Raw genomic sequence first — 27,855 nt, forward strand, 5'->3', positions numbered from 1 at the left:
AATATCAAATGAACAGTAATGTAAGTCACAATTAAGAGGTAATCTCATGACTTCCAGGGTCTTTATTTTTGTAAGTGTGTCATTACAAAAAGTGTATCACAGTAAAAAAAATCAAACGTTATCGATAAAGTAAAATAACATTCAATATGTACAACAAATACCAATAGGTTAAACAAATCCCTAAAATTAAAGAGTTTTAGTAATAATATAGTAAAACACTCCCGGTCAGTAGGTGTCACTCTGCAACTTTACTCGCAGTTTTGTCCCCTCTGAGTTTCCGTACCTTACGAAAGGTTAGCTCGCTTGCGGTTTAACTTCACAAGTAGGCGTGCTGACATTGAGGACACCTACAACAACCTGTGCGCTTGTTATCGCTTCTTAAACTAAAAGGTGAGGTCAGATTTAAGTATTTGCTTCAAGAGGTAACGTGACAAAGACGTGCGGTTTTTTAAAAGTCAAAACAATAGTGGGCTAAGCTGTATGCATGTAACGACTGCTAGCAGGCTTGTAGTAAACACAAGACAACAGAGAACCTAACGCTAACCTGTCAGCAGACTACTGGAAACATTAGTGTGCGTGCGTATGTGTGAACTGCTACTGCTACTTAACATCGGACTTATTAACGCAATTACATCATCGATAAAAACAATCAAATTCTTGAAATTAACGATTTAGCTAAACATCGTGTGAATTAAAGCAGCCCCCATATCATCAATGACAGGCCGGTATTCTGCTGCTGAACTTGTTCCTGGTCCCTTTTAGGATCCTCCTCCTCCTCTTCCTCTTCCTCATCATCATGGTGTCTGGAAAGCGCCTGGCTGACCTCGGCTACCGGACGTTTTCCGCCTCGATGATGCTGCTGACGGTCTACGGAGGCTACCTGTGCGCGATGCGCGGGTACCGCTTCGTGCAGAAGCAGAAAGCCCTGAAGCTGGCAGCGGAGAACCAGGACCCTGAACTCCTCAAAGAGTGACCGGGGAGGGGGGGTTCTGCACACGTGGACATTCCCGTCGCTAAACAATCAAGATGTGAATGTCTTCTCGGGACATTTAAGTGATTTTTGTGTGTGAGCGTGCAAGGGAAATGTGTATAAAAACTCCCAACAATAACATATTTGCCCCAATGGCATGCGTAACATCCATACTGTGAGTCTCAGGAGTGAAGATGGCTGTAATTGTTTGCATTATATTAAATGCCTTTAAACACACAAAGCAATGTAGTGTTTATGAACAGGACTGCAACAAGAATGGCTTCTTGTCTACGGAATATATTTGGATATATATATCTATATGCATACACGACCGTTCAAAAAGTTTGGGGTCACTTAGAAATATCTTTATTTTTCAAAGAAAAGCACAGTTTTTTCAATAAAGATAACATTAATAAAAAATACACACTATACATTGTTAATGTGGTAAATGACTATTCTAGGTGGAAACGTCTGGTTTCTAATGAAATATCTCCAGAGGTGTATAGAGGCCCATTTCCATCAACTATCACTCCAGTGTTCTCATGGTACATTGTGTTTGCTAATCGCCTTAGAAGATTAATGTCTGATTAGAAAACCCTTGTGCAATTATGTTAGCACAGCTGAAAACAGTTATGCTGGTGATATAAGCTATACAACTGGCCTTCCTTTGAGCTTGAAGTTTGAAGAACAAAATTAATACTTCAAATATTAATCATTATTTCTAACCTTGTCAATGTCTTGACTATATTTTCTATTCAATTTTCAATTCATTTGATAAATAAAAGTGAGTTTTCATGGAAAACACAAAATTGTCTGGATGACCCCAAACTTTTGAACGGTAGTGTATATGTGTGTGTATATATATATATATATAAATATTTGTTTACAAGTCCCTCAAGTGAGAACGTGATACCAGACTTGTAGTATAGCCCTCATACCTGTATTCCTCTGTAGGCAGTGACAAAGAATTTCATTAACATTTAATCTCGGAAGAAGTAGTAAAAAAACAACTACAGTAAAACGGAAATAAACGTTAAGTCAAAATTGCCAAACAATGTTAAAAGAGAAAAATCCACATTAAATCGCTGAAGGCCGAAACTGCTGCTGTGTGTGTACTTCTGCTCCTACACACAGCAGGCGCCTTCAGGAGCTGATCAAACGACAGCTACAACGGTTATTTAAACCGTTATGTGTAATACCTACTGTGACATCAGATGACCTTTACGGATTAGTGTTTTCTACCCTACGGGATCCAGTGTGAATTAAACAGTAACACACAAATAATACAAGTTCATCTGACCAATAAAACTGGGAGAGAACATTGAAACAAATCAACAACGGCAGTCAAACTCGGCACAAAAAAGAAAAATCCCATCATTTAAAGAATAAGACTACGCAAGTAACTTCCTTCAACTGATATCATTGCAGCTTTTCATACGTCCCCTCTCGAGTTGTGTCAGTGCGGGGCTCTTCAAAGCTGTGGGTGTGTGTGTGTGTGTGTGCCTTGGATGTCAAGGGAATGTCAAAAAGACAGAGCGGTTGGAGACGCCAGGGACGAACTGCAGGGGGCTCCCAGCTTCCTGTCACCAGCTGCTGTGGTTCTGCACGCCGCAGTGGCTCCTGGTGCCGTTCTCCCCCCTGGGCGAATGAGAAAAGGCCCTCGGGCCCCCTGTGGGCGTGTCGGGCTCTTCGTCCGAGCTGCTCTCGATGTCACTGCGCACGTCGTTGCTCACCTTGAAGGCAGATGGAGGAGGAAACGGGATATTATTGTCTGGACGGGAGCAAGCACGACACAGGTTCGAGAACAATAATGCACGCGCTAAATGAAAAGAACGTTAATAATGTTCGTCCTTTTGAGTGGAATTTGTGATCCGTTTGTCATATGGTGTGTTGTGAATATTTCACTTACAGATACAACATGAGACTTAGTTTTATAGCAGTCCAGTGAAGGGCTACCGGTTAAAACTGGGCTAAATGCAAATGGAAAATTCAAATAATTAGTATTAACATCTTTTACTTGAACTAAATAAAAATACTGTTTCAAGCAAAACATTCCAAATCTAGAAACAAACTGCTGCCAAAATAACATAATATATCGTACTATTAAATCATGAGTATTAATGCAGTGACATAAGATGTATTTTAATATTGGAGCTTAATGCTAGAGAGCTATTTTCACTTTTTTTTATCATATTATTGGTTTAATTAATTGTATTATACATGCTTATTGCAGGCTTTTAAAATCTTCATGTGCAAAGTAATTAGTGACATAAAAATGTTGTCGAATTCGATAATAAACTGTCTGCCTCTGACATGTGGTGAAGTATAAAGTAATATAACATTAAAGTATCAAGTAGCTAAGAACTCAAGGGTTTATTCTAACGACAGGTGTATTTAATCCGCAGCTTCAAGCCCAACAAACGTGTATCCATGCAAATCATCGGTGTTCGTCACCACCACACGGTGGTGGTGCCGGACAGTTCCATCCGTCTCCTGCCTGACGAGCAACAGCACCCCGACATTCATGACTCTATTACCGCATTACTTCTCATTTACAACACGCCTCTCACTGCCGCCTTTGTGAGAGCCGCGAAGTCGGAGCGCCGGTGAACCGCAACAGCTGTCCAATTAAAACCCACTGAACTGAATCCGTAGAGAGAGGGACGGATGAAGTGAAGATGTGTGCAAGGAACCACAGCGGAGGCAACATACAGAAACAGAGAAGGTCAAGGCCTCAAGTGGACAAAGGAAATGTAGAATAAGCGAGAGGGTAAGGACAGAGAGAGACTGACACATGTATTCAGTGTCTAAGTTATTGTTGTTGGACCTTTTTGTTGTTTTCTAATCTTTGACGAAGTGTGATAAATAATGTGTGAAATATATATATTTTTTGTATCTAGGCCCCTTTGGATTCAGATTGAGCTGCATTATACTTTATGAAACCAATCACGCTGAAGAGAAACAGAGTAAGTTCTCGCCTGAAAACTTAACAAGTGAGTATTTGAAAGTTTTAGGAGTTGAAAAATGAATTGTGAGAGGAGAGTTTGCATGTGTAGGATGTCAAATCCCTCAGCAGGTCATAACAGTAAGGCCGCATCTCATGAGGGCTTTCACTGTTTTTAATTATTATCAACTACTAAAGGAAATCATTTATTTGGTCAACAAAATGTCAGTTTTTGGGGATCGTTAAATGTCGTGTTTTGTGTGATCAGAAATCTAATATCTAACTCATATTTTCTATTTTAGACAACAAGAATGAGCACGTCTTCACATTTTAGTGGCTGGCACAAGACCATTTTTGTATCTTTAAAAACTATAAACTATTGTAAAAACAGAAAGTATAGGATCAACCGCTTGTTAAACTTGTTTATCTCTATTCTCTACGCTACAGGACCTCCCAGTCATGTGACCCACCTTGCCCCGCAGCATGGCCTTCACAGCTATACGGGCGATGAGGTAGAACCAGATGATGTGCAGCACTTGGAGGACCAGCAGCAAGAAGTTGAAGAGCCACCAGGACGGGTACGGCCCCACGATGGCCCAGCTCTCAAACAGAGTGGAGTTCAGGACCCTGGGAGACCACAGGACAAAAGAGATGTGAAGGGAGTCACAGCTGGACTTCACGCCTCTCGTTAACCAGCCCGGGCCCGTTGTGAAGCGAACACGGGGTCATACTCATTAGGATGCCGATGGCAATCAGGCGGGTGACAATCAGCTCATAATGTTCAGTGCGTCTTCCTTTAAATCCGAAGTTATCGCTCATCCTCACCAAGACACTGAATATAGCCGCTCGGGTTACGCTCGTCGGCGATAGGCTCCCTATTGTTCGACCCTCTGGAGGTTGAGCTCGCCTCGACATACGGGTCTCTGTCGGAGGAGGAGGAACGGTTGCTCTCCAAACCGGCGTGGCACACGTCTCCGGCTAGGAAGTGAAATGACGTCTCAGCTGTCGGATAGATATCCTCTCATCTGGTGATAGTTGCATCTCTTTGTTTAATGCGGTTCCTGTGGTCATGGTGGTGTTCTTCATGTTAGCAAAGTACAGGATGACTGATGCTACGAATAATAGCTGCAGGATATGGACTGAAATGCGTCGGCCTGTGTGCGTGCGCTAGTTCATGAACATCAACTGTGTAAAATACAAGTGGGAAATGATTTTATTTAGAGATAAAGCGCTCACTGTTACTATCTGTTGGTGATGTAATACCTAACGAGCCACCGGCTGATTTAAGCTTTAATGTTAACGTTTTAATAATGGTCAACTTAATGTTACTAAGCTAACGTTAACGAGCTACCGACAATAAATAATGCCTTACATTCAGTCAATTAATAAAAGATAATAATGGGTGGATTAAAAATGACCTAATTGATTACAATTTGTTAAGAAAAAAACTATAAATGTGGACTATTATTTTAATAACGCCCTGCAGCCTCGATTGAGTTCAGGAATCTGTAGTATTATGTAGGATTACATAGTTTTGTGTTCTTACAAAAGCAGAACTCAAAGACAGCGTTATGCACACAACCTGAGCTCAGCCAACGAGATTATATCTTTAAAAAACGCCGTAATGAGCTCTTGTGCATGAAGACATTCATGAATGCGGCATAGTTCTAATATTGACTCTGAGGTTGAGAGTGACTGAGAACTCACCATACTGGATAAATAACTAATCGTGTGATGAAGAACGCCGCACTGAACACGATGAAGAGGAAGTCACACAAGCGCTGGTACTTGGCATAGTTGGCCATTTTACCTGCCTGTTGGGAAAACAACAACAAACAGAAGTAACAGTTAATTGTTTTTTTAATGTATAGCATCTTTTTCTTCTCCCCATCAACTTTTTTTGAGGCAGGAAACAGGAAACAATCATCAGATTTCATCTGCGTTGTTTAAGAAAACAACTGAAGCGAAAGCCTTACAGAACAAAACCCGAAGAGGAAGCTGTTGTTGTAAATGTAAGAGCGGAGGCCGATCAATACCTGTGCCAACAGCAGTCACGTGTTTCTATATCTTCCTTATCGCCATTATTAATGTATGAAAATGTCCAGGAGTAAAGTGAAGCACGGTATATTTGATTTGTGAACTGACCTCCAGCAGGAAGTCGGAGGCGTCGTGGACACACATCACGAGGCTCCCGACTCGCGTCATGTTGTTGACGTAAGAAAAGCTGATCAGGCTAACTGTCGCCAGGTGATGGATGAACATTATCAGGAAGTCCTAAAATTACAAAAGGGAGAGAGAGAAAAAGAGAGGGGGAAAAGGGAAAGAGGGATAGTTAGCATCCTGGTGAACGAGTAGGTCACACATGATGCAGACCACCCCCCCCCCCCCCCCCCCCCCATACATGTCACCGCAACGTCCCCAGTTCCGGCTAAAGAAACCCTAAGACAAAGCATTTAGTTAAGCTCAAAATAAAAATAACTAGAACGGGCACTCGGTGGAGTGCATACCTTCGCCGCAGCCACTTTTTTTGTACCTTTTCATGACCTTGACCTTGACCTTTAACCCGATCGATCCTAAAATCGAATCAAATGGTCCCCAGATAATAACCAATCATCCCAACAAATTTCATGCGATTCGGTTTAATACTTTTTGAGTTATACGAATAACACACATACAAATAAATAAATACACAGCGATCAAAACATAACATTCCGCATTCTCGAATGCGAAGGTAATGATGACAACACACAGCCAAGGCAAGAGATAGGATGTCATCAACTACACAGAATAAAGGTAGCAGCTTTGTTGGTGATGAACAAGTTTAAGGAAAATTGGAAATGCAAAAAGAAGTAATGGTGGACGCAATGGGGATTTTTGTGTGGGTGCCATGACAACAGACACAATCATCTTTTTTCCTAACCCAGGAGTGTGTAGTGGACATAAAAGCTTTGCCGACAGCTGAATGGTCGAGTGGTGCCTGGCTGCAGCTTTAGATTTTTTAAAAATCAAATCAAAAACATGCTTGTTGTCAACATCCTCCCAGATAAAAAAACACACATCTCCCCGTTACTAATGCTGCAACTATGCATGTCACAAGATCCCTGTCCATCACAAGGTCAGGACACAGTCGGGCAAAAATAAGAGACGTCTGTGTGTGCGTCTGACAGTGAAGGCATCATGGCTGACAGCAGCAGGCTGGACGGATATGTGGAGGTGTTTGGTCATAACATATATGTAAATATATATTGATATATTAAGTTGAGGTCTAATTGCTCCGTATTTCCAACAAACTCTCGCTTCAGTCTCAGTCTTTCCCTCGTCTCATGTCACCTCTTATTAATTACTCTCTAGGTCCAACAACTGAATTTATCCTCTGGGGATCATCGTTTTTAAATGTTTCCCTCAGTTCAGGCTGATTTCTCTCGACCGTAGAAAGACTTTTAGAGTTTGTAAATCTAATAAAGTGCAACATCCATGTTCATAGAATCTCTCGAAGGCCTCAAAACTTGACAATCTTCCTCTGTCGACCAGCTTGAATGTGTACATTGCACCACAGTTGGCATGAATACCGGCTCTTTTACTTGTCTAGCAACACCTTTAACACACACTTATGTCCTTACTACCTTCGTGACTCGGAGCAAACTGTAACGGTATCACGATGAAACCGAGCTTATTGAAGGTACATGTTAAGAAAGGCTTTGAGGGATTTCTTTCAGCTTGATAAACACAAATCTCGAGAAACAGCAGGAGCTCTGTGTGCCTGAACATCCCATCATGCATAATTCATATATTACACAACATGTGAACTCATGCAAGCTGCCTCGTCGCGTTCAGCTCGACTCTTAATTAAAACAAGTGTCACTGGCCTACTTTTCCTGCTTCCCCTTCCAGATATTCGCTGTATGAGACTTCTCAAACATTAACCCTCCTGTTGCCTTAGGGTCAATTTGACCCCATTCAATGTTTAATCCTCCTGTTACCTTTATATTTACTGACATATTTTACCCTTGGGGTCAATTTGACCCCAGCAATTAAAACCTCCAGAAAATTATTAGAATTAATATTGTTTTCCAAGTTTAAGTGTGAGGTACTTCATGTTTGTTTGTTGACTACCTAAATAGCCCTTTAAATACATAAAAAAGTTGATATTTCTGATATGTTTGACACAGTGAAAAACAGCCTGGGGTCAAATTGACCCGAAAGAACACCGACATTAAACATTGAATGGGGTCAAATTGACCCTAAAGGTAACAGGAGGGTTAAAAGGCGAGCGCCCGTCACAAACTCCGGCTCTGAAATCAATCACATGCCGGTGGGTTCCCTCGTGCTGAAAAAATACAAAGCATCCACAGAAGAAGCGGCGCCAGCCGCAAACACATGTGACCTCCCATAACTACATCTAAATTCCCTTATCTGCATACATTTGAAAAAGCCTTGCGTCCCACACGGACGGACATTTGAGGAACAGTAGAGCTATTAAGGAGTGTTTCACAAGCGGTGGAACTGTGGCGCGTCCATTGTGTTCGAATCTAACAGAGGCGGCGTTGTTCCCGCTCACCTTCCTTTTTATGTCGGTGAACTGGGAGAACACGAGAGACCAGTAGAAGGCCAGTTCCGTCACGTAGTAGTGGTAGAGACCCGGAGTCATGACCTGAAGGGACACACAGGTGAGACAGGTTCGGATCACAACTGAACTGGACATCGCGCCGCATTAAGAGTGAACGCGTGACGCGTGACCACCACTGAGCTTCACCACGACATCACATCCGGGAACCAGTGAACCACCGCGACGTCAATAAAGCTTGAGAGGCTGTCCGGTGCATCGTGTTTAAATTGTGTCTTAAAGTGGGTTCTGTCTATCTGATGACTCGTTTCATAACAAAAGGCTGTAATCTGAACAAATTCGACATGAGCTTAACCCTCCTGTTACCTTTCGGGTCAATTTGACCCCATTCAATGATTAATGTCGGTGTTCTTTGGGGTCAATTTGACCCCAGGCTGTTTTTCACTGTCAAACATATAAGAAATATCAACTTTTTTATATATTTAAAGGGCTATTTAGGAAGTCAACAAACAAACATAAAGTACCTTACACTTAAACTTGGGAAACAATATTAATTCTAATAATTTTCTGGAGGTTTTAATTGCTGGGGTCAAATTGACCCCGAGGGTAAAATATGTTAGTAAATGTGAAGATAACAGGAGGGTGAAGTTGGAATGTGATGGAAATGTTACCAGGGTCTGTGACTGAAATCTGCAAAAGACATTTAGCCAACATTACACACTCATACCAGCAGATCTGCAACAAGACAATGACATGATTAAACGTGTCAGAGTGCTTGTTATGTTATCGTTTATACAACAGGAGGAAGAAGAGGGCCAGTGAAGAAAAAACTACATATGGTCTGTGCTGTTTGCTCAAATATAAAGTGACACAGCACTGCTTGTCATGGATAACTGTGCACCGGTTTATTAGGTACAACGTCCTGTAATCCAAACCAATAACAGCAAAAAAAGTTCATTTCTTGACTTTGGGGACTTCCTGGGGCTGTGGTTGTTGTATCGGTTTGCATTATAGATTATATAGAGAACAGTTAGAACTGAATCATACCTGATAAGGATAGCCATACCAGCAAAGTTGTGTATCCCACATCCAAGGACACTAAAAAAAACACACACACACACACACATTAGTCCAGCAAACAGTCCTTGAGGCTTTTATCTTTGGAAATATGCCAATCAAAAAATATGGTCAATGAAAGAACAAACAATGCCAAAAAGCCGACCTCCCCTCTTTATGCTTCCAATCCAAGCCCGTGTGTGCTCACCTGCCACAGAAACCGGAGCCCATAGGTAAATATGCACGTATAAAATGTAAACCTCCACCTACAAGTAAACAAGAAGGAGTTATGGTCCAGAAAATAGGGCTGGTTTAAGAGAGAATCAGCAGATAATAATATACTGTTTGCAGTTATATGTCACATTTAGTCTGTAAGCTTTTACGTTGTATCTCTGACATTATGTTTTTATTCTGTCCATTTTAACATTGTTCTCCCTTATTTTATTTGCTTTATCTGTAGATTGTATTTGTAATCTTATGTTTTTAGGTTTGTTCTTAACATCAGCAACATTGGGACTACAGATGTAAAATAGCCTCTTGGCTAACTCTGGCACATTTACTGCAAAGTTTTTATCAATGTGCACTGTCCCTTATTAAATAAACCATTAAAAAAAAAATAATAATAATACGGTTTGCATTTACTTAGATTACATTTCATTTAGCTGACGCTTTGATCTAAAGCGACTTGAACTGTACACACAGGGAGCTATTTGAGGTCCAGTGCCTTGCCCAAGGGCATTTCCACATGGGCTAGCAGAGCCACAATCCTTATTCCAACATAACTTGATTATTGATTCTTCTTTGAAATCTAAATCCAAGTCCAAACAATAAACAGCGTTTGGAGAAGAACAAACTAAAAGTCTGCATTCTGACTTAAATAGAAATACAGAAACACACACGCTGTCCAAATACATCCACAGAAAACATCACACCACACCTGCACAGGAATCCACCACAGTGTGCGCCTGCAGGGAGGACAAAGGGGAACACAACGGGGATCAACGTACATGCTCTCGCAGAACTTGGTGTGCGTGCTGGGTTTATCTTGGTTCCTGCGGTGGCGGAACCAGCGCTGGATCCTTCGCACCTCCCAGTCCAGCTGCTTGGAGAGGCCGTCCAGATGGCGGGAGTCTGGATTCTGTGCGGGGAAGACAACTGGGCTTTGAGTAAAGCGCCCGACGAAGACGAAGAGGAAGCGTGGTTACTTTACTTATCGTGTCCAGTACGAGCGTATCGCAATCGTGTGCTTTAATCTCTCTAGAGTACACACTACACTCAATGGAAGCCTCCACTTAAATCACACAACACCGCTAAGCTCCCACTAAACTCTTGCATCTGATTACATAAGAGATGGGTTATGGTGTTGGATAGTGTTTCCTGTAATTTGGGGTAATATTTACCTTCGCATTGAAAATTTGATCGCCGTGTATTTATTTATTTATTTGTATGCGTGTTACTCGCATAACTCAAAAAGTATTAAACCGAATCGCATGAAATTTGGTGGGATGATTGGTTATTATCCGGGGACCATTTGATTAGATTTTGGGATCGATCGGGTCAAAGGTCAAGGTCATGAAAAGGTCAAAATTGTCTTGAATCGCATGAAATTTGGTGGGAAGATTGGTTATTATCCAGGGACCATTTGCTTAGATTTTGGGATCGATTGGGTCAAAGGTCAAGGTCATGAAAAGGTCAAAATCTTATTTTTAACATAGCACGGTCAATTTGTATCCAATTGGCATGCAACTAATGCCAAAATGTTCATAATTCAATGCCCAATCTTGTGATATGCGAAGGTATGCACTCTACCGAGTGCCCATTCTAGTTGATGTAATGATGTATGAGACACGTTGTTTGTTTTAAAGATGTACACCATTTAAAACAAATTTAATTTGTTTGGAATCCAAGTCAAATTAAATAAAATAAAAAAATGGTGCGCCCAATGTGACTGGAGACAGGACTGCTCCAATACCATTTTAATAAATACATATCTTTTATTTTTGTCCTCCACTGTGGTTGATAGCAATAGTGTCTAAAAGCAATTTGTGTTTTTTTTGTAAATATTGCAGGCACAACACATGAAGCTTTTGAGACACGCTTTAGCTAGTTAAGAGTCTTATTGACAAGACCACGTCACTTTTTTCGATATTAACATGGGAGAGAGATGATAACAAAGGGTCTGGGGACAGTAACATGGCAGGTCTTTTAACCACGAGGCGCTCCGAAGACCATGTTACTTTTAATACTGTCATACAGATGTTTCTGTCTTATAAATAGTGTTCAAGTCAATATCCAAGTTGGAATAAAGAAAACTCTTGACTTCAATAATGCAGAGCCTTAAAACCAAGCGGAAAGTGGATGGCTCACATCGGCCTCAGCATCGATCTTCTCCATGGAACTAAACCCCAAAGTAATGGAGTCCAGTGTTGTATTGCGGAGGCAGCGTGTGTGTGAGCGCTCTGTCATCATAGATTGATCTTTGAGTTTTCAGATGTTATGAACGGTTACTGAAACTCTGGTACACAAATGCTTCTTTTTTTTAAAAAGGGAGGAAGAACCCAAACCTGGGTGATGGATGTAAACACTTTCTCCAGCACAGCATTGGGCTGCGCTCTTCGTCCGATACCCGGCTGGATGTGGAGACTCCGGGCACAGGGACTGGCAATGCCCCTGTGGCAGAGAGATAAAGGGTCATTACATTACATTACATTACATGTCATTTAGCAGACGCTTTTATCCAAAGCGACTTACAATAAGTGCATTCAACCTAGAGTACAAACTAAGAACAACAAGAATACAGAAAGTAACATTTCCTCAACAAAGTAACATCACACAATGATGTTACAAAAGTTAAGCATCTGTTTGACCCACGTTTAAAATAGCATTCAATCCGTGACCAGAGGGATGAACAGGGTTCCTTCATGCATACAAAAGAGAAAAACATTGTGAACATATATTTTTTTAGTGACTCTTGTATGATATGAAGTGATTTGAGACTCTCAACAGTAAATATAGGTGTAGTGGCCATTTGTCAAATAACTCAAATAGAACTATAAATCAAATTGCCACTATTATTCCATTATTCTTAGAATTTATTAACGAAACAAGCAAAAAGAACAAACAAAATGTTGACACTGCCTCTTGTGTGCTGGTAAAAAAAACATCGGCCACCCCGGTGCATGCTGGTCCTGAAGCTACCCACACCTACATACAACCACAGGTGTCCAGTGTTACCCAATCAGAGAACCAATCCTACAACTAAATATATTTAAACAACAATAACAATGTATTAAACTCAACTAAAGAAAGTTTAAGGAAGAATAACCAAAATATAACCTAAACTAGAACGGGCACTCGGTAGAGCGCATACCTTCGCATATCACAAGATTGGGCATTGAATTATGAACATTTTGGCATTAGTTGCATGCCAATTAGATAAAAAGTTACCGTGCTATGGTAAAAAGAAGATTTTGACCTTTTCATGACCGTGACCTTGACCTTTGACACGATCGATCACAAAATCTAATCAAATGGTCCCCTGATAATAACCAATCGTCCCACCAAAGTTCATGCGATTCGGTTTGATACTTTTTGAGTTATGCGAGTAACACGCATAAAAATAAATAAATAAATGAATACACGGCGATCAAAACATAACCTTCCGCATTTTCAATGCGAAGGTAATAAGCAATGATTAAACAATATAACTTCACAATAAAACTGAATACAAATGTCAAAATAAATAGCTCCAACAATATTAAACGAGAGACTAATCAACAAATCCAAAATGACCTGCAGCGTCTTTGTTGTAAAGTTAAAGGTAACATGAGGCGTTTTAGTGGGTCACCGTGTTGTTTGTCTCATGCACAAAAGGTGGAGAAATACACATTCCAGCAAATGGCGTCACACTATTCTCCTGATCGACAGCTGGGGATAAGGCGAAAAGGAAGACGACTTCTTGCGAGTAAACGTGTTAGTAAACAAAGCCGGTTTGACACTTTAAAAGAATAAGCGGGCCTTGGAAATGATTTGTTTAGAAAGGAAAGGCATTCATCGTGTTTGTGAGGCCTCACGGACACATTGTTTATTTATGGTGAGACACGCTGAAGTTTGTTTACAGGAAAACGCCACAGGGCATTTTTAAGTATTGTGCAGCGCCATCAAAGCCACCGCGAGAGCGCCGGAGCTACCGCCACGACTACAACAGCTGTGTGAGTCCTCAGGCTGAGGTCAAGTGTGGTTACTTTCAAATGTTTTTAAAAACACTTTCTCCCTCTCTGCTCTCCGTCTCTCTGACTGTGGACGTCGTCAGAGAGCCGGTGCGCTTCAGGGGTTTCCAGCAGGAAAACATGGAAAGCGAGCGTCGTGAATGCGTTGCATGAGCCTGGCTGCCTCGCATCTAACGAAGGGTCATATGAAGTACAGACTCGCTGAGGGGAAGCGTGGCGGCCGTGGGCGTGGTTAGTGTGGGGGAGTGGCTCGGGGAACAGGTGCAGGTAATAGACCTAATTGGCCTCAGCTGCAGGGGATCAGGTGATGAGTGCCTCTGCCCGATATGAGGTGGCATAGGGATGGAGGCAGGAGAGAGGAGAGCAGAGAACAAAATGTGCAGTCAAATAAAGGATATGATGTAATATACAGTGTGCTCATCCTTTGTTGCCGGGGGGGAGAAACCTGCTTGTTACAGGGAACTACTTAAAATCCCCTTGAGGATGCCTCTTTCACGAGGAAAACAGTATGACCTTGCCTGACCCCTGCTTGTTGTTATGTTCTGCATTACGCCCAAACTGTCACGCTCAGCAGGGGAAAGACCGTCTGAGCTTCCGGTGATGTCTATGGGAACAAAATGACAAATGAATGGCGTATTGGCTAATACAGGCATGTTGTGCTTTGTGCTGGTGGATCAATACGACCTATATATACAATGTTGGCTTATGGCAAGGCATATTGTTTTGTTGTGAGAAGCCATAGATCTTTTATTTTGAAGAAGACTTGGCTAAAAAATATAGCAACTAGAATGGGCACTCGGTAGAGCGCATACCTTCGCATATCACAAGATTGGGCATTGAACTATGAAAATGTTGGCATTAGTTGCATGCCAATTGGATAAAAATGGACCGCGCTATGGTAAAAAGAAGATGTTGACCTTTTCATGACCTTGACCTTGACCTTTGACCCGATCGATCCCAAAATCTAATCAAATGGTCCCCGGATAATAACCAATCATCCCACCAAATTTCATGCGATTCGGTTTAATACTTTTTGTGTTATGCGAGTAACACGCATACAAATACATAAATAAATACACGGCGATCAAAACATAACCTTACGCATTTTCAATGCGAAGGTAAACATAGAATACAGGTTCATATTAAGCAGCACCCTGTGAGTCAGGCTCAAAATGATACATGAGCAGGTTGCTCGGCGGCAACAACGGGTCTTTGCACTTAATAATACAATGACTTCCAAATTAATATATAAAATATGTTAGATAATGTGCCCACATTATAGTTTAAGAATGTATCATTGCATGATGTGTGGCTTGAGATAATTATGTTGCATCACAACTACCAGCATAGCAATATAAAGATGAATTCATCGTGTTACTTAAAACACTGACATCGTTATAATGTCAAGGAATATCGAAAGAGGCTCAACCAATCATTTACACGTTTATCATTACGGGTGCTGCACAAATGTAAACAGGTGCTCTTTAAGGAACTCTTCAGTCGGTGAGATCTGTGAACATGAACGTATTTCTCTAACGTGAAGAAAATTGTCTTTATTCTTTCAGGCACACAGGACGGACTTCACAGCACTGACACAGCAGTACGAAGTTCAGTTGAGAGGAAGCTACAATAAAACAGCTATTGGGACAAAAGTAGATCAGAGTCTATAAGGTCAATCTCAAATGTGTTTAATTTGTTGTTTAATATGTGTATTTGGGCTTTTTACCTTCGCATTGAAAATGCGGAAGGTTATGTTTTGATCGCCGTGTATTTATTAATTTATTTATTTGTATGCGTGTTACTCGCATAACTCAAAAAGTATTAAACCGAATCACATGAAATTTAGTGGGATGATTTGGTTATTATCCGGGGACCATTTGATTAGATTTTGGGATCGATCAGGTCAAAGGTCAAGGTCAAGGTCATGAAAAGGTCCAAATCTTCTTGAATCGCATAAAATGTGGTGGGATGATTGGTTATTATCCGGGCACCATTTGATTAGATTTTGGGATCGATCGGGTCAAAGGTCAAGGTCAAGGTCATGAAAAGGTCAAGATCTTCTTTTTACCATAGCACGGTCAATTTTTATCCAATTGGCATGTAACTAATGCCAAAATGTTCATAATTCAATGCCCAATCTTGTAATATGTGAAGATATGCGCTCTACCGAGTGCCCATTCTCATTTAATATGTGTATTTGGGTTTTTTTAATATGTATTTACATCAACAAATGTGTCTAACAACATGTTCTAAAGCTCTGGGTGTCTTGTTGGTTTTACTTTTACATTCACACATTTCCACAGTTTACAGAAGAATGCAGAAAGAGATGTGAACATCATTTCAGTCTTGACTTTGAACAGAAACATCATTGTGAAACAATTAGTGGACAAACTGGAGGCTCCAAATAGCAGAAATACGAACATATAAAATTGTAAACTTCAAAACCCAGAATAATGTGCATCCATGGTTACAGTGTCCTTTCTTACCAGATTTTGAAAAGTATTTAAAGGTCACTTATATTCTTGTGATTTTTTTTCCAACCATTTGCGCAACTATTTGATTGTTGACAGTCTTGAGTCTCTTGGAAGTGTTTACCTACTTTTTGACTCAATCATCACATCAGCAAGACACAATCAAGTCAATCTTAAAGGAAACACTGAGCCGGTATTGAACCGTAGAGGAATCCTTGAAATGATCAAACCTCCATGGTCTCAGCGGTGTGTAAGGAGACGGTTGCTGGTGAGGAATCTCACCACAAAATATCTTTATGAGAAGGGAAGAAAACGAAGCAATGCCTCGAGTTTAACACAAAATCGCTTACACTTCTTGCCCTCCCTGTTTTATTTTTATCTCCTAGTGATTAGCAGCTTTACCTCCAAGCACGTTCTGCTTGCCCTGAAGTTACCTGTAGAGTGACGATATGTTTACATCAAACTGGCTGGATTTTCATACCATCCAATTTAACTAGTGTCCTACAAGTTGAAAGAATGCTAAATACTTTTAAACCTGCCTGTGTCTTTAAGCAAAGTTGCATTTGACATGGTTCTTTAAAATACCTTTAAAGAGAAGTTTCACTGCACACACTGATCCAAAACACAGAAGTTACACTGCATATGTTGGTTTTATATGGAATATTGTTGTTGAAAGATTACTGATGGTAATCTACATTGCAATTTCGATTGCACTGTTTAATTGCACCATGAGCATGACACACAATTGCATTTTTCCAACGTCAAAAACATCCCCCGTTCCTCAGATCCTGACCACTCCAACACACACATGGCATGTTACTAAACTCAGAATCTAAGTATTCTCTCTGTTCTTACTTTGTGGGGAAACAGTCAAAATGGGCCACAACAGATTATATAACAGGCCAGACTACTCATAATTTCATGCACGTCCCAATTTGTAGTTTTACCAGGGCCGAGAGTTGCACACACACACACAACTTCCTTTTTGTATTAGTTGTTTTCATCCTGTCTCTAACTATCATGTCATTCCAGATCCTGCTTCCCATCTCGTCAGTCCAACTCCCCTCACCTGCCTCTGATCACCTCGTTAGTCCCTCATTACCTTCACCTGGTCCTCACGCCCTTCTCACCTGCAGCCCATCCCCTCGTTAGTCCCTCACTATTTAGCTCCCTCACTTCCACTTGTCCTCTGCCAGATTGTCTTGTGTTTCTCAGACCGAGCCCTCAAGCTTTCCACTGTGTGTTTGTTTATTCGGTCTGTTCCGTTCCTGACAATACTTTCAGTAAAGGATCTTTATCAGCATTATCTGTCTCCTGCGTCGTGCATTTGGGTCCACCCTAATCCCGTCGTGACAAATAAGCTACATTAAGCGAGGAGACGTCCGATACTCTCAGGTCTCTGCCGTATGTGCGACTGATTTTCCTGACTGACATAAAAGAATAATATTTAGGGAAATAGGACAGACTGCAGTAGTCAAAGATAACACTGTAAGGCAAAGATTGAGTTAGATAGGGGGGTGGCTTTAGCTCAGTGGGGTAAGAGGGAGGGCCGCACCGCAGGGGGTTGGGTTCGATCCCCTCGATTCCCCTCTGTTGGTCGTTTCCAGAGAGCAGAGCCAGGCACACCCCCCCCAGTTGCTTCTTTCACCGCAGCCACCTGCTCGCTGCTAATAACTAAGGGGATTAAAATGCAGAGAACTAATTTCCCCTTGGGGATTAATAAAAGTGTATATTCTTAAACAAGCAGGTTCTGCAGCTTCGAAGACGCCATGACTACAACTACAAAAAGTTGCATTTTCATACTTGTAGTTGTAGTTGAATTGACAGTCGAAATACAAATTCTAAAGGCAAATGAAATGGCAGTTGTATTTGAAGCGTAAGCACTGTAGTAAAAGGTTTATTAACAGTGGAAGTTGTACGTTAAGCTTTTTTAGAGGGGAGTTGTTGTTCCAAGGCGGAGACAGGGTTGGAAGTGAGGCTGCAACTACATTAATTTTCGTTATTTATAAATCAAATAATCATGTTTGAGAACATTTCAGAAACAAATTAGCATTTTCTCACCACCTGAGGGCAAAGCAAGCTGGTTTGATTTGACCAAAAGGATAATTGTTTTCCTGTATGACAAAAAAAACATCTAATTCTCAAATTGGAGAAACTGGAACAAAGGGAGTTAAATATAAAAATAAATATACACTTTTATTAATCCCCAAGTGGAAATTAGTTCTCTGCATTTAACCCATCCTTAGTTATTAAGGAGCAGTGGGCTGCAGTGATGCGCCCGGGAAGCAACTGGGGGTTCAGTGCCTTGCTCAAGGACACTTCGACTTGCAACTAATGGGGAGAGCGGGGATCGAACCCACAACCTTGCGGTTGCAGGACGGCCCTCTTACCCCAGAGCTACAGTTGTTTGGCATTTCTGCTGAAAACATTGTCACAAGAGTTGTTGATTCATTTTCTGTCGATTTACCAATCATTGCAGGGTCAAAGTTTTAGCATTGACAGGAGAAAAGTCTGTTAAAGTTGCTGAAATTAATGTAGTTGTAAAAAAATGGACGTGTAAGAAGTTAAAGCAGTTGAACTGAGTATAACCCTGTCAACAAATGAGGAAATGTGGTGTTGCTGTCGCTACCGTCGGTGTCAGCACACAGGACAGAAAACGAAGAACGCTATTCAAGGTTCTCGTCCTCCAAATAGAGTCACGCTTTCTGCAAATCTTCTCCGCTGAGCCTGTTCTTAATGCCCACTCCTGGCGTTCCCAAATCAATAGTCTACTAGTCCAAACAAAACACCAACATCTTTGCTTTGAGGGAGGAACTGTGGGTCAGTGGTAGCAGCTCCGTCTTTCAATCAGGGGGTTGGAGGTTCAATCCCCTCCCTAGTCGATGTGTCCTTGAGCAAGACACTTAACCCTGAATGTCTCCCTGTAGCTGCGTCTACGGTGTATGAATGCAACAGGATTGTAAGTTGCTTTTGATAAAAGCGTATACAGCACATAATAATAAAAGGTCTTTTGAGGAATCGGACAAATACATCTGCCCTGTTTGTCACACCAGGCTGACCCTCCATCGATCCATCACTTTCAGTACCCTAAAATGTCAGAGAGAGAGAGAGAGAGAGAGAGAGAGAGAGAGGGAGAGGCTGGGAACAACGGGCCAACTCATTACATATAAACCCATTGCTCTTGTTTGCCAAAGAATAAAGCCTCCAGGACTTCTTCGCAGCAAGACCTGCAAGGTGGCTCCCATGGGTGTGCACCAACCCGAGGTGTGTGTGAGGTGTGAGGTGTGTGTACTGCACTGTTATCCACTTTTGCACACCGCTCCACCTTTGCACAGGACCGGATGGATACCTTAACCGCACATGTGACAGGTGGCTGTGGGGGTTTCACAGAAGTACATCATCATCATCATCATCATGTCCCTGTGAGCGCATGCGTCAGGTGAGGGCAGCTAGAGACAGGAGCAGCCCGGATAGTAACGGTCGACCATCCCGCTGCGGCGTTACCCAAACATCAAGGAGGAGTTAGGAGGAGGCGTCGGCCGGTGGAGGTGAAACGGGGTTAAAGTAGCTGAGAAAATAAATATCAGTATATTTTTAACCGTATTTGGTGGGTAGAACTGTAACCGGCGTGAGGAAACGGTGTGTTTTTGACAAAATAAATCCCGTCACACACATTTAGAGACGTTGGTCGACCCGCCGCTAGCAAACCCATCACTCCGTTGTTGTGAGGAAGCCTCCCGTTAAAAAGTACTTTTCGGGAGTTTCTCCCTCTCTTTTCAAATAAAAGCCCCGACAGCAGCAGCGAGTACGAACCTTTCGAAAAGTATCCTGACGGCGAAAATCCCCAAAGCCAGCGGGAAGGCAGCAAACAAGTGTCCAGCTTTGGGGTACTCGACCCCGGGAGCTGGGTCTGCCAGATCCGCCCAGGTGACGTTGTGTGGGAGCCAGAACCTCTCGTTCCAGAACCAGGCTGAAAAGGCAGCCATGTTTTACAGAGTCCCAGACCTCGGTCGGTTAAATAAAATGAGTTTATTATCTGGAAGAGGATGTGTGAAACTTGATGGGAGCCTCTCCTGCCCCTGGGCCACTTGCGCGATGTCTTGTGCCGCACTAGTGTGAGGAAAACCAGCAACTTCCGCTTCACATTTTCAAAATAAGATTCCCAATGTTCAATTTTGTGAATTCTTGTGAAATATTAGGATTGGGTTTACCGAGTGTTTGGTTAATTTAAATGTTTTACAATATTGTTTCGTGACTTATTCTCACCACTTTAGAATTGACTTGTTGCCAAAATCTCAAAGACTTGACCTTAAATTCTAAATAAATAAGTTAATTAATTAATCAGGCAAAATGCCATGCTCCGACATGATGCCGGATATGTTTGGGGCACCGTAGTTCCTTGCAAAACGACCTGTGCATTTTGACCTATGGTTTTAACATACAAGTCAATTATCAAAGACTTAACAGTAAACCTTTGGACTTGCTTGTGCCAAGACACTTTAAACCCGCTTTTCCTTTTTTTCTCACATGTTCTTTCTTTTATTTTGAAGACAATGCAGCCCAGCTTCCTGCATGTCACGGTGGTCACCGGACAGCTTGACAAACCTTGGCAGCCGCCCTAAGATGAGGACTGGAATTGAGGAAGTAAGGCGAGTCTCTCCTCCCTCGCTGAAACGGATGGGTGCCATTTATGCATGGCATCCATCCCTGTGGATTTCCTGGAAGAGCCACCCTGTTGTCATATACTTTAATATGTTATTAAAACGTATTATACTTTAGGACATTTTATTTTTTCCGCTCAATAATAATAATGGGTTGTCTGTAAAGGTACCGAATGAGAAGTAGATACAACTGACGGGAGTGAGGGGCTTTTGATCTATGTGATGGTGCACCCTAGTGGCACATGGGTGTACTACAACTACACATTGTTCAGAAATATTATGCAACCTTCTTGACCAATACAAGGTATTGTATTTCTGTAAGAGTTCAAACATAAATTTGTACCCCACTGAAAGGCAGTATAGATATTTATAATTGCTTATTTAAAATATATAAACTTTAAATGGGACTAAAAGTGGCTGAAAGAATACCAGTCACATTCTGATTTTCTACAGAACCACAATGGTGTAGTATTTCAAAAAAGGTGGCATCCCTGTGTTGTTCAACAGGGATTAGGCAGCTGCAGCTGCAGTGCTCCCCCCCCCCCGTGTATAATTATAGATGTACATGGCGTGTTGTTATTATTAGAAATCTTACAGGCCAGTTGACTCAAAAACTATGCAAGGGGTTTTACCAAGGGGATCCTATTCGATACAAGTGGCAAAAGATGAAACTTCATGCTCAACAACATAACAACAGAGCTGGTGCATTTAAAAAAAAAAATATGAACTCATTTGTGGGATTAAAGATCATACACGGGGAGGATTTTTGCTCAAGCGTTTTAACAATGAGAATACTGGCAAAGCCGCGTATAACACCACTCGCTGCCTTTCGTGCTGCACAGTCACGTACAGGCACTGATCATTGATGAGATACACTGACCCATGGTCACGAATAGAATTAATATGTTTATTGCATTTTAAACATAATTTATAGAGATTACATCTTCCAATATGTTTCTGAATGAATCAAAACAAAACAAATAAGTCCAGTGGGTTGATTTTGGACAGCATTCCTAATTCCTATTGAAATAATCTCAAATACCCACACTGAACAACACAGTCATCACTCATGAGAACTGAGACGTGACGTGAACTTAAAAAGAAAAGGTTGAATAGACGCTTTAGAAAATGGTAAAGGTGAAGAGTTTAGAGTGGCAGCCTGGCTGAGCTCAGCTCAGGTTACAGCGAGGCGGCAGCAGAGTGGGTGTGAGTGTGTCCTGCAGGGAGATCCCAGCGAGTCAAACATTAAACATTAAACACGAGCACAGGCGCAAAGTCAGCAAGCTTAATAATTTATTCCAAAACCCCCAAATCATCGTAAATCAAGAAGAAAAAAACAAGCCAAACCGTTACGTAACATTTCACAACATTCAGGTGGGGGTCTGAGCGTTGTATAAATACGTTAAACCTTTAAGACGTGGTCGATTCCAACGCAACAATTCCTTTCTCATAAATCTAAACAGAAGTCAGCGATTTCGTTGGTATTGTCATGGCAACTCTGTGTTGTTGAGTGTTTGAGATTCAAACATGAAAGCACTCGGGCAGAACAGTCTCCACCACATTCACCTGGGTTTTCACAGTCGCTCTCGCGAGTCCGTTCCCGATCGTCCTGCCACTCTTCTGGCTCCTTCAGCTGTGCTCCGGGTGGTTCTGCAAACGCTTGATGAATTCTGTGACCGGGTGGCCGTTGAAGCAGATCTGGTGAACGGCGGTGAAGAGGGGAAACCTAGAGGCCAGCGAGACAGCGACGGACATTCAACCTGTCATAAAATAATAATCCAATTAAGATCCTCTTAACGAGCATAGAGGACAAACTTACTTTTCCAGCATGTTTTTATCTTTCAATATTTGATGGACGTCGGACGCCGTCGCTGGACCTTGAAGCTTCTGACCGTTCAGCATCTCGTTTTCTAACTGCTCGATGCTCTGAAACCAAAGAGACGTTCGGTATCGATTTAGTGTTCGGTGTTACGTTGTCATGGCGTTGGTGGGATGGGAAACACCAACGAGGGGGGGTCGGGGGGACACAGTCCATCTTCTTCGTACTTTGCCTGTTTTGGCGAAGGCCTCCGCGACCTTGCGGTTGCGTCCGCCGTAGCAGGTCGTGATGAGGTCGGCGATGCCGCAGCTCTCCAGGAAGGTGGCGGGGGACACTTGGCAGTTTGTGCAGAAGAGCCTGGCGAAGGCGATCATCTCCATCAGGCCCAGGCGAATCACCGCCGCCTTGGTGTTGTCGCCGAAGCCCAGGCCGTCACAGAAACCGGCTCCCACCGCCACGATGTTCTGCAGCGGAAGGAGGAGATGCTGCCGGTAAACGCGGGGCCCTCTTTAAATGTCGGCTGTTACGCGTTGAGGAACCCAAACTGTTTGGATGAGGGAGCAGGGCCTTGATGTGTCTCTTTGCTGCATCATGGTACTTATTCTACTATTCAGACCAATCGCAGGGCTTTAACTCTACCCATTCACACCCTGGGGGTCCATCAGGACTCTTACTAATTCATCCATAGGCCTAAAGGAGCAATCTGGGGTTAAGTGCCTTGCCTACATGGAATAGTGGAACTGGGGATCAAACCGCTGACCCTCTGATTGAAAGCCGACCACCACTCTACTGACCCACAGTCGCCCCACATCCTGTTGATTATCATATACAGTGGGTACGGAAAGTATTCAGATCCCTTTAAAATGTTCACTTCTTTTCATTGCAGCCATTTTCTAAAATCAAAAAAGTTATTTTTATTTTTCATTAATGGACACTCAGCACCCCATCTTGACAGAAAAAAACAGAAATGTAGAAATGTTTGCAAATTTCTTAAAAAATAAAAACTGAAATATCACATGCATCATTCCCAAGAAGACTCATGGCTGTACGAGCTCAAAAGACTTCTACTCAATACTGAGCAAAGGGTCTGAATACTTGTGATCATGTGATATTTGTTTTTCTTTTTTAATAAATTTGCAAAAATGTCTACATTTCTGTTTTTTCTGTCAAGATGGGGTGCTGAGTGAACATTAATGAGAAATTTAAAAAAACAATTAGATTTGAGCAAATGGCTACAATGAAACAAAGAGTGAACATTTTATTTAGCATTTATTTATTAGTGATTGGTTTGTTATATGTACATTTCAAAAACCCTAATCCTATCTGCAAGACGAGCAGATGTTCCTCTTTATCATGGCATTGTCATCTTTTCCATTCAAAAGGTCTGAAATGCACTAGTTAAAAGATGTCTGATGACAGACAGTCAGATGGTGAATTTAAAAAAAGAGAAATCTCAGTAGATGGCGAGAAATAATAAGCCACAAAAACATTCTCGCAACTGGAATTCTTTTGACCACGCTGCATTTTTTCCACTCGTTACATCTTTCATGTGTTCTTACGAGAGCACGGACACGGCATTGAACATTTTGCTGGCACTCAGATGGTCGGAGAAAATAAAAGCAGTACGTTATTTTTTTGAGGGAAGAGAAAAGCCGACCTTGAGCGCCCCGCAGATCTCCACGACATCAGACTCCTCCACCACCGTCACACGGAAGTTGGTGGTCTGCATGAGCTCCTTCAGCATGGGCCCGACAGCCTTGTCTCTGCACCCTGTGTCCAAAAATCCCCCCCCCCCCCCCAAAAAAAAACCCCTATCAACGTTTTTATGGCTCAATCAGTTTACGGTATAAAACATTTACATTTCAAGATGTTCACTGTGAAATATTAAAGATGTCATTAAAAAAACTCAAATGGCTCAATAGTGTTTACATATGTGTTCATTATATTTACATTATAACAAGTTTTAAAACAGAGAATCAGAATCACTTTAAATAAATGAATGGAGAAGGCCATTAAAAAGATTTTCATCATTTTGACCAATCACACTGTAAATAATTGAGTGTAAATAAAACACACACATAATGTTGTTATCCTGTACGCATTGCATTTAAGGCCGAAAGCAAAGGGGTGCTTTACTTTCATAGCAACATTTCATTTCACTTTTCATTTCTAAAAGACAAAGCTCACTGCGTCCCCCATCACATGTCTATTTATTAATCGCGCGTACCGATCGTTGTTTCGCAAAACTTCTCCTGGGCGACCTCGTTGGCGATGTTAGCTCCCATGAGGACGGTCACCGTGATGCCCAGCTTCCCTCGGATGACCTCAGAGATCAGCTTCAGACCCTCTGGACCCGCATCCACACCCTGGAAGCAGACCACGAGAGCATGAATAAGGGCAATTCCTGTTTTGGTGCGAAACATAAATAAACTAGAATGGGCACTCGGTAGAGCGCATACCTTCGCATATCACAAGATTCGGCATTGAATTATGAACATGTTGGCATTAGTTGCATGCCAATTGGATAAAAATTGACCGTGCTTATATGGTAAAAAGAAGATGTTGACCTTTTCATGACCTTGACCTAGACCTTTGACCCGATCGATCCCAAAATCTAATCAAATGGTCCCCGGATAATAACCAATCATCCCACCAAATTTCATGCAATTCGGTTTAATACTTTTTTAGTTATGCGAGTAACACGCATACAAATAAATAAATACATAAATACACGGCGATCAAAACATAACCTTCGCATTTTCAATGCGAAGGTAAAAATAAAATAATGAGAGATGTGAACATGTGACCTTGATGAGAGACATCCCCACAGCATCCTTCTTGATGTGGTCTTTAATGGTGTCGCACACGCGCACAATGAACTGGTGCGGCACCACGAAGATCAGGACGTCGGCTCCTTTCACGGACTCGGCCAAGTCTGCGACGGCCAACTTGACGAGGAGGGAGGAAACGAGGGAGGAAACAAAAGGGAGGAGACTTCAGTCACACGACAACACCAAGCGGGGTCCCTAGACGCCGTCAACGAGTTGTTCTCACGCTCACCACGTTGAGGGGCAGCTTGTGGCCGGGCAGGTACTTCAAGTTCTCGTGGTCCGTGTTGATTATTTCGGTGAGTTTACGGCCGTCCACCGTCTCTTCGAACACCCACATGTTCACCGCGCTGTCAAACGTGTCATACTTGGCCGCGTTGGCGCCCACAATCTTGGCGATGGCCGACCCCCTGTGGACACGTATAGACACACAGTGGTCATACTGGGACCGGAGACAGCAGCTGGTTGAACTTATCGTTACCCCCACCCAAAAAAAGAAGGTTAAATGTCCTCTGTTTTTTCCTGTGATATGTCATTTTAAATGAGATCTTAATGGTTTCTTACTGTGGTCTAGGGCGGCAGAGATCAATAGAGGGTGGAACGGTTGCGATACACTGCGTCCCTAGTCTCGGGTTTGATTGGTTCTATTGATTCTCTGATGCTGCTGGCGGGTACCAACTTTTTAATTGTGTATTTCTCAACTATTGCTGGTATTAAAGTAGGTCTCACACTCATTACTGTATGCACTTTTATATATTGTAGATGTCTCATGACTACTCTATTATAGTTATTGCTTTACATACAGTAGTGTGTCTCCTAACAGTGAGCAGATGTCACTATGGACCATTGTAATTACGATATTTTTAGTCACGTGATTTTAGTTGTTTTTCAGACGCTTTCCCAGACCATAATAAAGGTGAGACAGAGAGTACCAGAATACCTTTGTTTTGGCGTCAGGAGTGTTTCATAACAGGCTGTTGAATGTCATCGTAACATCATAACACGCTCGGAGTTGATAAATCCCTTTTTAAGATTACATATCAACACTTACTTTTTGACCTGTCACAACCTGATCAACTACTTCAGTTTCAAGGTACTTGTACTTGAGTTTTTCCATTGTATGCTACTTTATACTTTTTAACACATGACTTGTTATAGATGTAACTTCCCAAATGTGGATAACTTAACCTTAAAGTATCTCTCAACCAGCTACAGCATTGGAATGCTTCTTATGCATCAATAATAAATATGATAATAATGTAGATACTAAGAAAGAGCCATGAGTATTTTTTTACTTAACATGCTGCTGACATAAATCCTGACTTTTTCATAGGTACAATTTTGAATGCCGGTCTTTCACAAATACAGCTACTGCTTTAAATATCTTTAGTGTTGTAGTATCTGAACACTTCCTCCTCCGCAGACTGAACTAAATGTCACGCAGGACGATTAACGTCAACAACATTTCAGCAGAAATACTGCTAAATAAAAGAGCTGCTTCTTTAATAAAGATTTAGGGGGTGTTGAATAGTCGAAAGGTCAAAGGTCAGTGTTGCAGATCTCCCCTCTGCAAAAGACAAAATCCACTTTATGAATTATTTATCTTCAGTTAGAAGATAGGTTAAAGATGCCTATACTTTTTACAAATTGTGCCAATTTAAAGACTTGCACTCGCACACAAAGCCGCTCACTGAGTGTGAAATATAATCCAGAGAACAGAAATACCGTTATGATGAGTATAAACATATAATAGATCACAACTGACAGGCTGCTGCAGTTCAACACACTAAACTTCCAGAGTTCATTCAGACACCTTTGAGACCCTCCACTCCACTCACCAGTTACCGGAGCCGATCACACACACTTTCTTCGGCGGTGCCATTGTGTGTTTGACCTTCCAGACGGAGCTGCTGCCGGTGCGAAGACCCGCGGCGGCGGGACGGAGTGTATTTATACCGGACAGGTCGCCGGGGCTAGGACACGCCCCCTCGCGCTGATTGGTCCGCTCCGGGACAAACTCTTTCCCTTTTCTCCTCTCACACAGGGAAACGGGATCGTTCAGCACGAATGTTTAATTAAACCCAGGCATCAGAAAAACATAGCGTCACAGAGATAGTGACATGAGGATCTTTTGAGCGAATACTACCTGTATTTACTCTTTAAGATGCATATAATTATATAAATATGTACACATAGTTTAAGTTAACATATTTACAGGGTAATTAGAACATAACGGACAGCAACTTAGTTATTATAAAGCTAAATGTACCTCACGAGTCATGTTCAACCGACGTTAACTTTCTAGTTAAGTTA

The 27,855-nt window shown here is 41.9% G+C and overlaps 3 protein-coding genes and 1 long non-coding RNA gene across 6 annotated transcripts; 2 read left to right on the plus strand and 2 right to left on the minus strand.

Annotated features, from left to right (window-relative positions):
• Positions 1-281: 281 nt before the first annotated feature.
• Positions 282-1,399, plus strand: LOC130209079 (cytochrome c oxidase assembly protein COX14 homolog). Its single transcript, XM_056438625.1, has 2 exons — positions 282-390; positions 763-1,399. Exon 2 carries the CDS (start codon positions 797-799, stop codon positions 971-973), a length of 177 nt encoding a protein of 58 aa, XP_056294600.1. The 5' UTR covers positions 282-390; positions 763-796; the 3' UTR covers positions 974-1,399.
• Positions 1,400-1,933: 534 nt separating this feature from the next.
• cers5 (ceramide synthase 5) lies at positions 1,934-20,321 on the minus strand. Its single transcript, XM_056438622.1, has 10 exons — positions 20,048-20,321; positions 12,099-12,204; positions 10,542-10,672; positions 9,743-9,800; positions 9,526-9,576; positions 8,473-8,565; positions 6,060-6,188; positions 5,622-5,728; positions 4,385-4,541; positions 1,934-2,703 (listed from the first exon to the last, which is right to left on the minus strand). The coding sequence occupies exons 1-10, from the start codon at positions 20,218-20,220 to the stop codon at positions 2,554-2,556; spliced, it is 1,155 nt and encodes a 384-aa protein (XP_056294597.1). The 5' UTR covers positions 20,221-20,321; the 3' UTR covers positions 1,934-2,553.
• On the minus strand, positions 12,117-27,464 carry LOC130209078 (glycerol-3-phosphate dehydrogenase [NAD(+)], cytoplasmic-like). 3 transcript variants are annotated; one of them, XR_008834531.1, is made up of 9 exons: positions 27,381-27,464; positions 25,775-25,952; positions 25,522-25,662; positions 24,942-25,080; positions 24,372-24,484; positions 22,942-23,178; positions 22,715-22,821; positions 22,462-22,621; positions 12,117-12,204 (listed from the first exon to the last, which is right to left on the minus strand). XR_008834531.1 is itself a non-coding variant. In XM_056438624.1 (8 exons), the coding sequence occupies exons 1-8, from the start codon at positions 27,422-27,424 to the stop codon at positions 22,525-22,527; spliced, it is 1,056 nt and encodes a 351-aa protein (XP_056294599.1). In that variant the 5' UTR covers positions 27,425-27,464; the 3' UTR covers positions 21,789-22,524. The 3 variants fall into 3 exon arrangements, 1 of the variants encoding a protein (XP_056294599.1); XR_008834530.1 differs by lacking the exon at positions 12,117-12,204 and adding an exon at positions 21,789-22,112; XM_056438624.1 differs by lacking the exon at positions 12,117-12,204 and having other exon boundaries at positions 21,789-22,621.
• On the plus strand, positions 19,454-21,012 carry LOC130209080 (uncharacterized). Its single transcript, XR_008834532.1, has 2 exons — positions 19,454-19,673; positions 20,785-21,012. It is a non-coding gene; the product is annotated as an uncharacterized LOC130209080 (long non-coding RNA).
• Positions 27,465-27,855: the final 391 nt, after the last annotated feature.

Source organism: Pseudoliparis swirei, chromosome 18 (assembly GCF_029220125.1).
Source record: "Pseudoliparis swirei isolate HS2019 ecotype Mariana Trench chromosome 18, NWPU_hadal_v1, whole genome shotgun sequence".
NCBI classification, from domain to species: Eukaryota; Metazoa; Chordata; class Actinopteri; order Perciformes; family Liparidae; genus Pseudoliparis; species Pseudoliparis swirei.

Bases quoted from the DNA above. Each gene is read 5' to 3' on its own strand.
- LOC130209079 (XM_056438625.1), top strand. From the start codon at position 797: ATGGTGTCTGGAAAGCGCCTGGCTGACCTCGGCTACCGGACGTTTTCC.
- cers5 (XM_056438622.1), bottom strand. From the start codon at position 20,220: ATGGCTGCCTTTTCAGCCTGGTTCTGGAACGAGAGGTTCTGGCTCCCA. The intron at 12,205-20,047 runs GTTCGTACTCGC...TCTCTGCCACAG, and splicing joins GTCAGGATACTTTTCGAAAG to GGGCATTGCCAGTCCCTGTG. The intron at 9,577-9,742 runs GTGAGCACACAC...TGTTTTTTTTAG, and splicing joins GGCTCCGGTTTCTGTGGCAG to TGTCCTTGGATGTGGGATAC.
- LOC130209078 (XM_056438624.1), bottom strand. From the start codon at position 27,424: ATGGCACCGCCGAAGAAAGTGTGTGTGATCGGCTCCGGTAACTG. The intron at 24,485-24,941 runs GTACGCGCGATT...TTTTGGACACAG, and splicing joins GTTTTGCGAAACAACGATCG to GGTGCAGAGACAAGGCTGTC. The intron at 23,179-24,371 runs GTCGGCTTTTCT...CTTCCGCTGCAG, and splicing joins AGATCTGCGGGGCGCTCAAG to AACATCGTGGCGGTGGGAGC.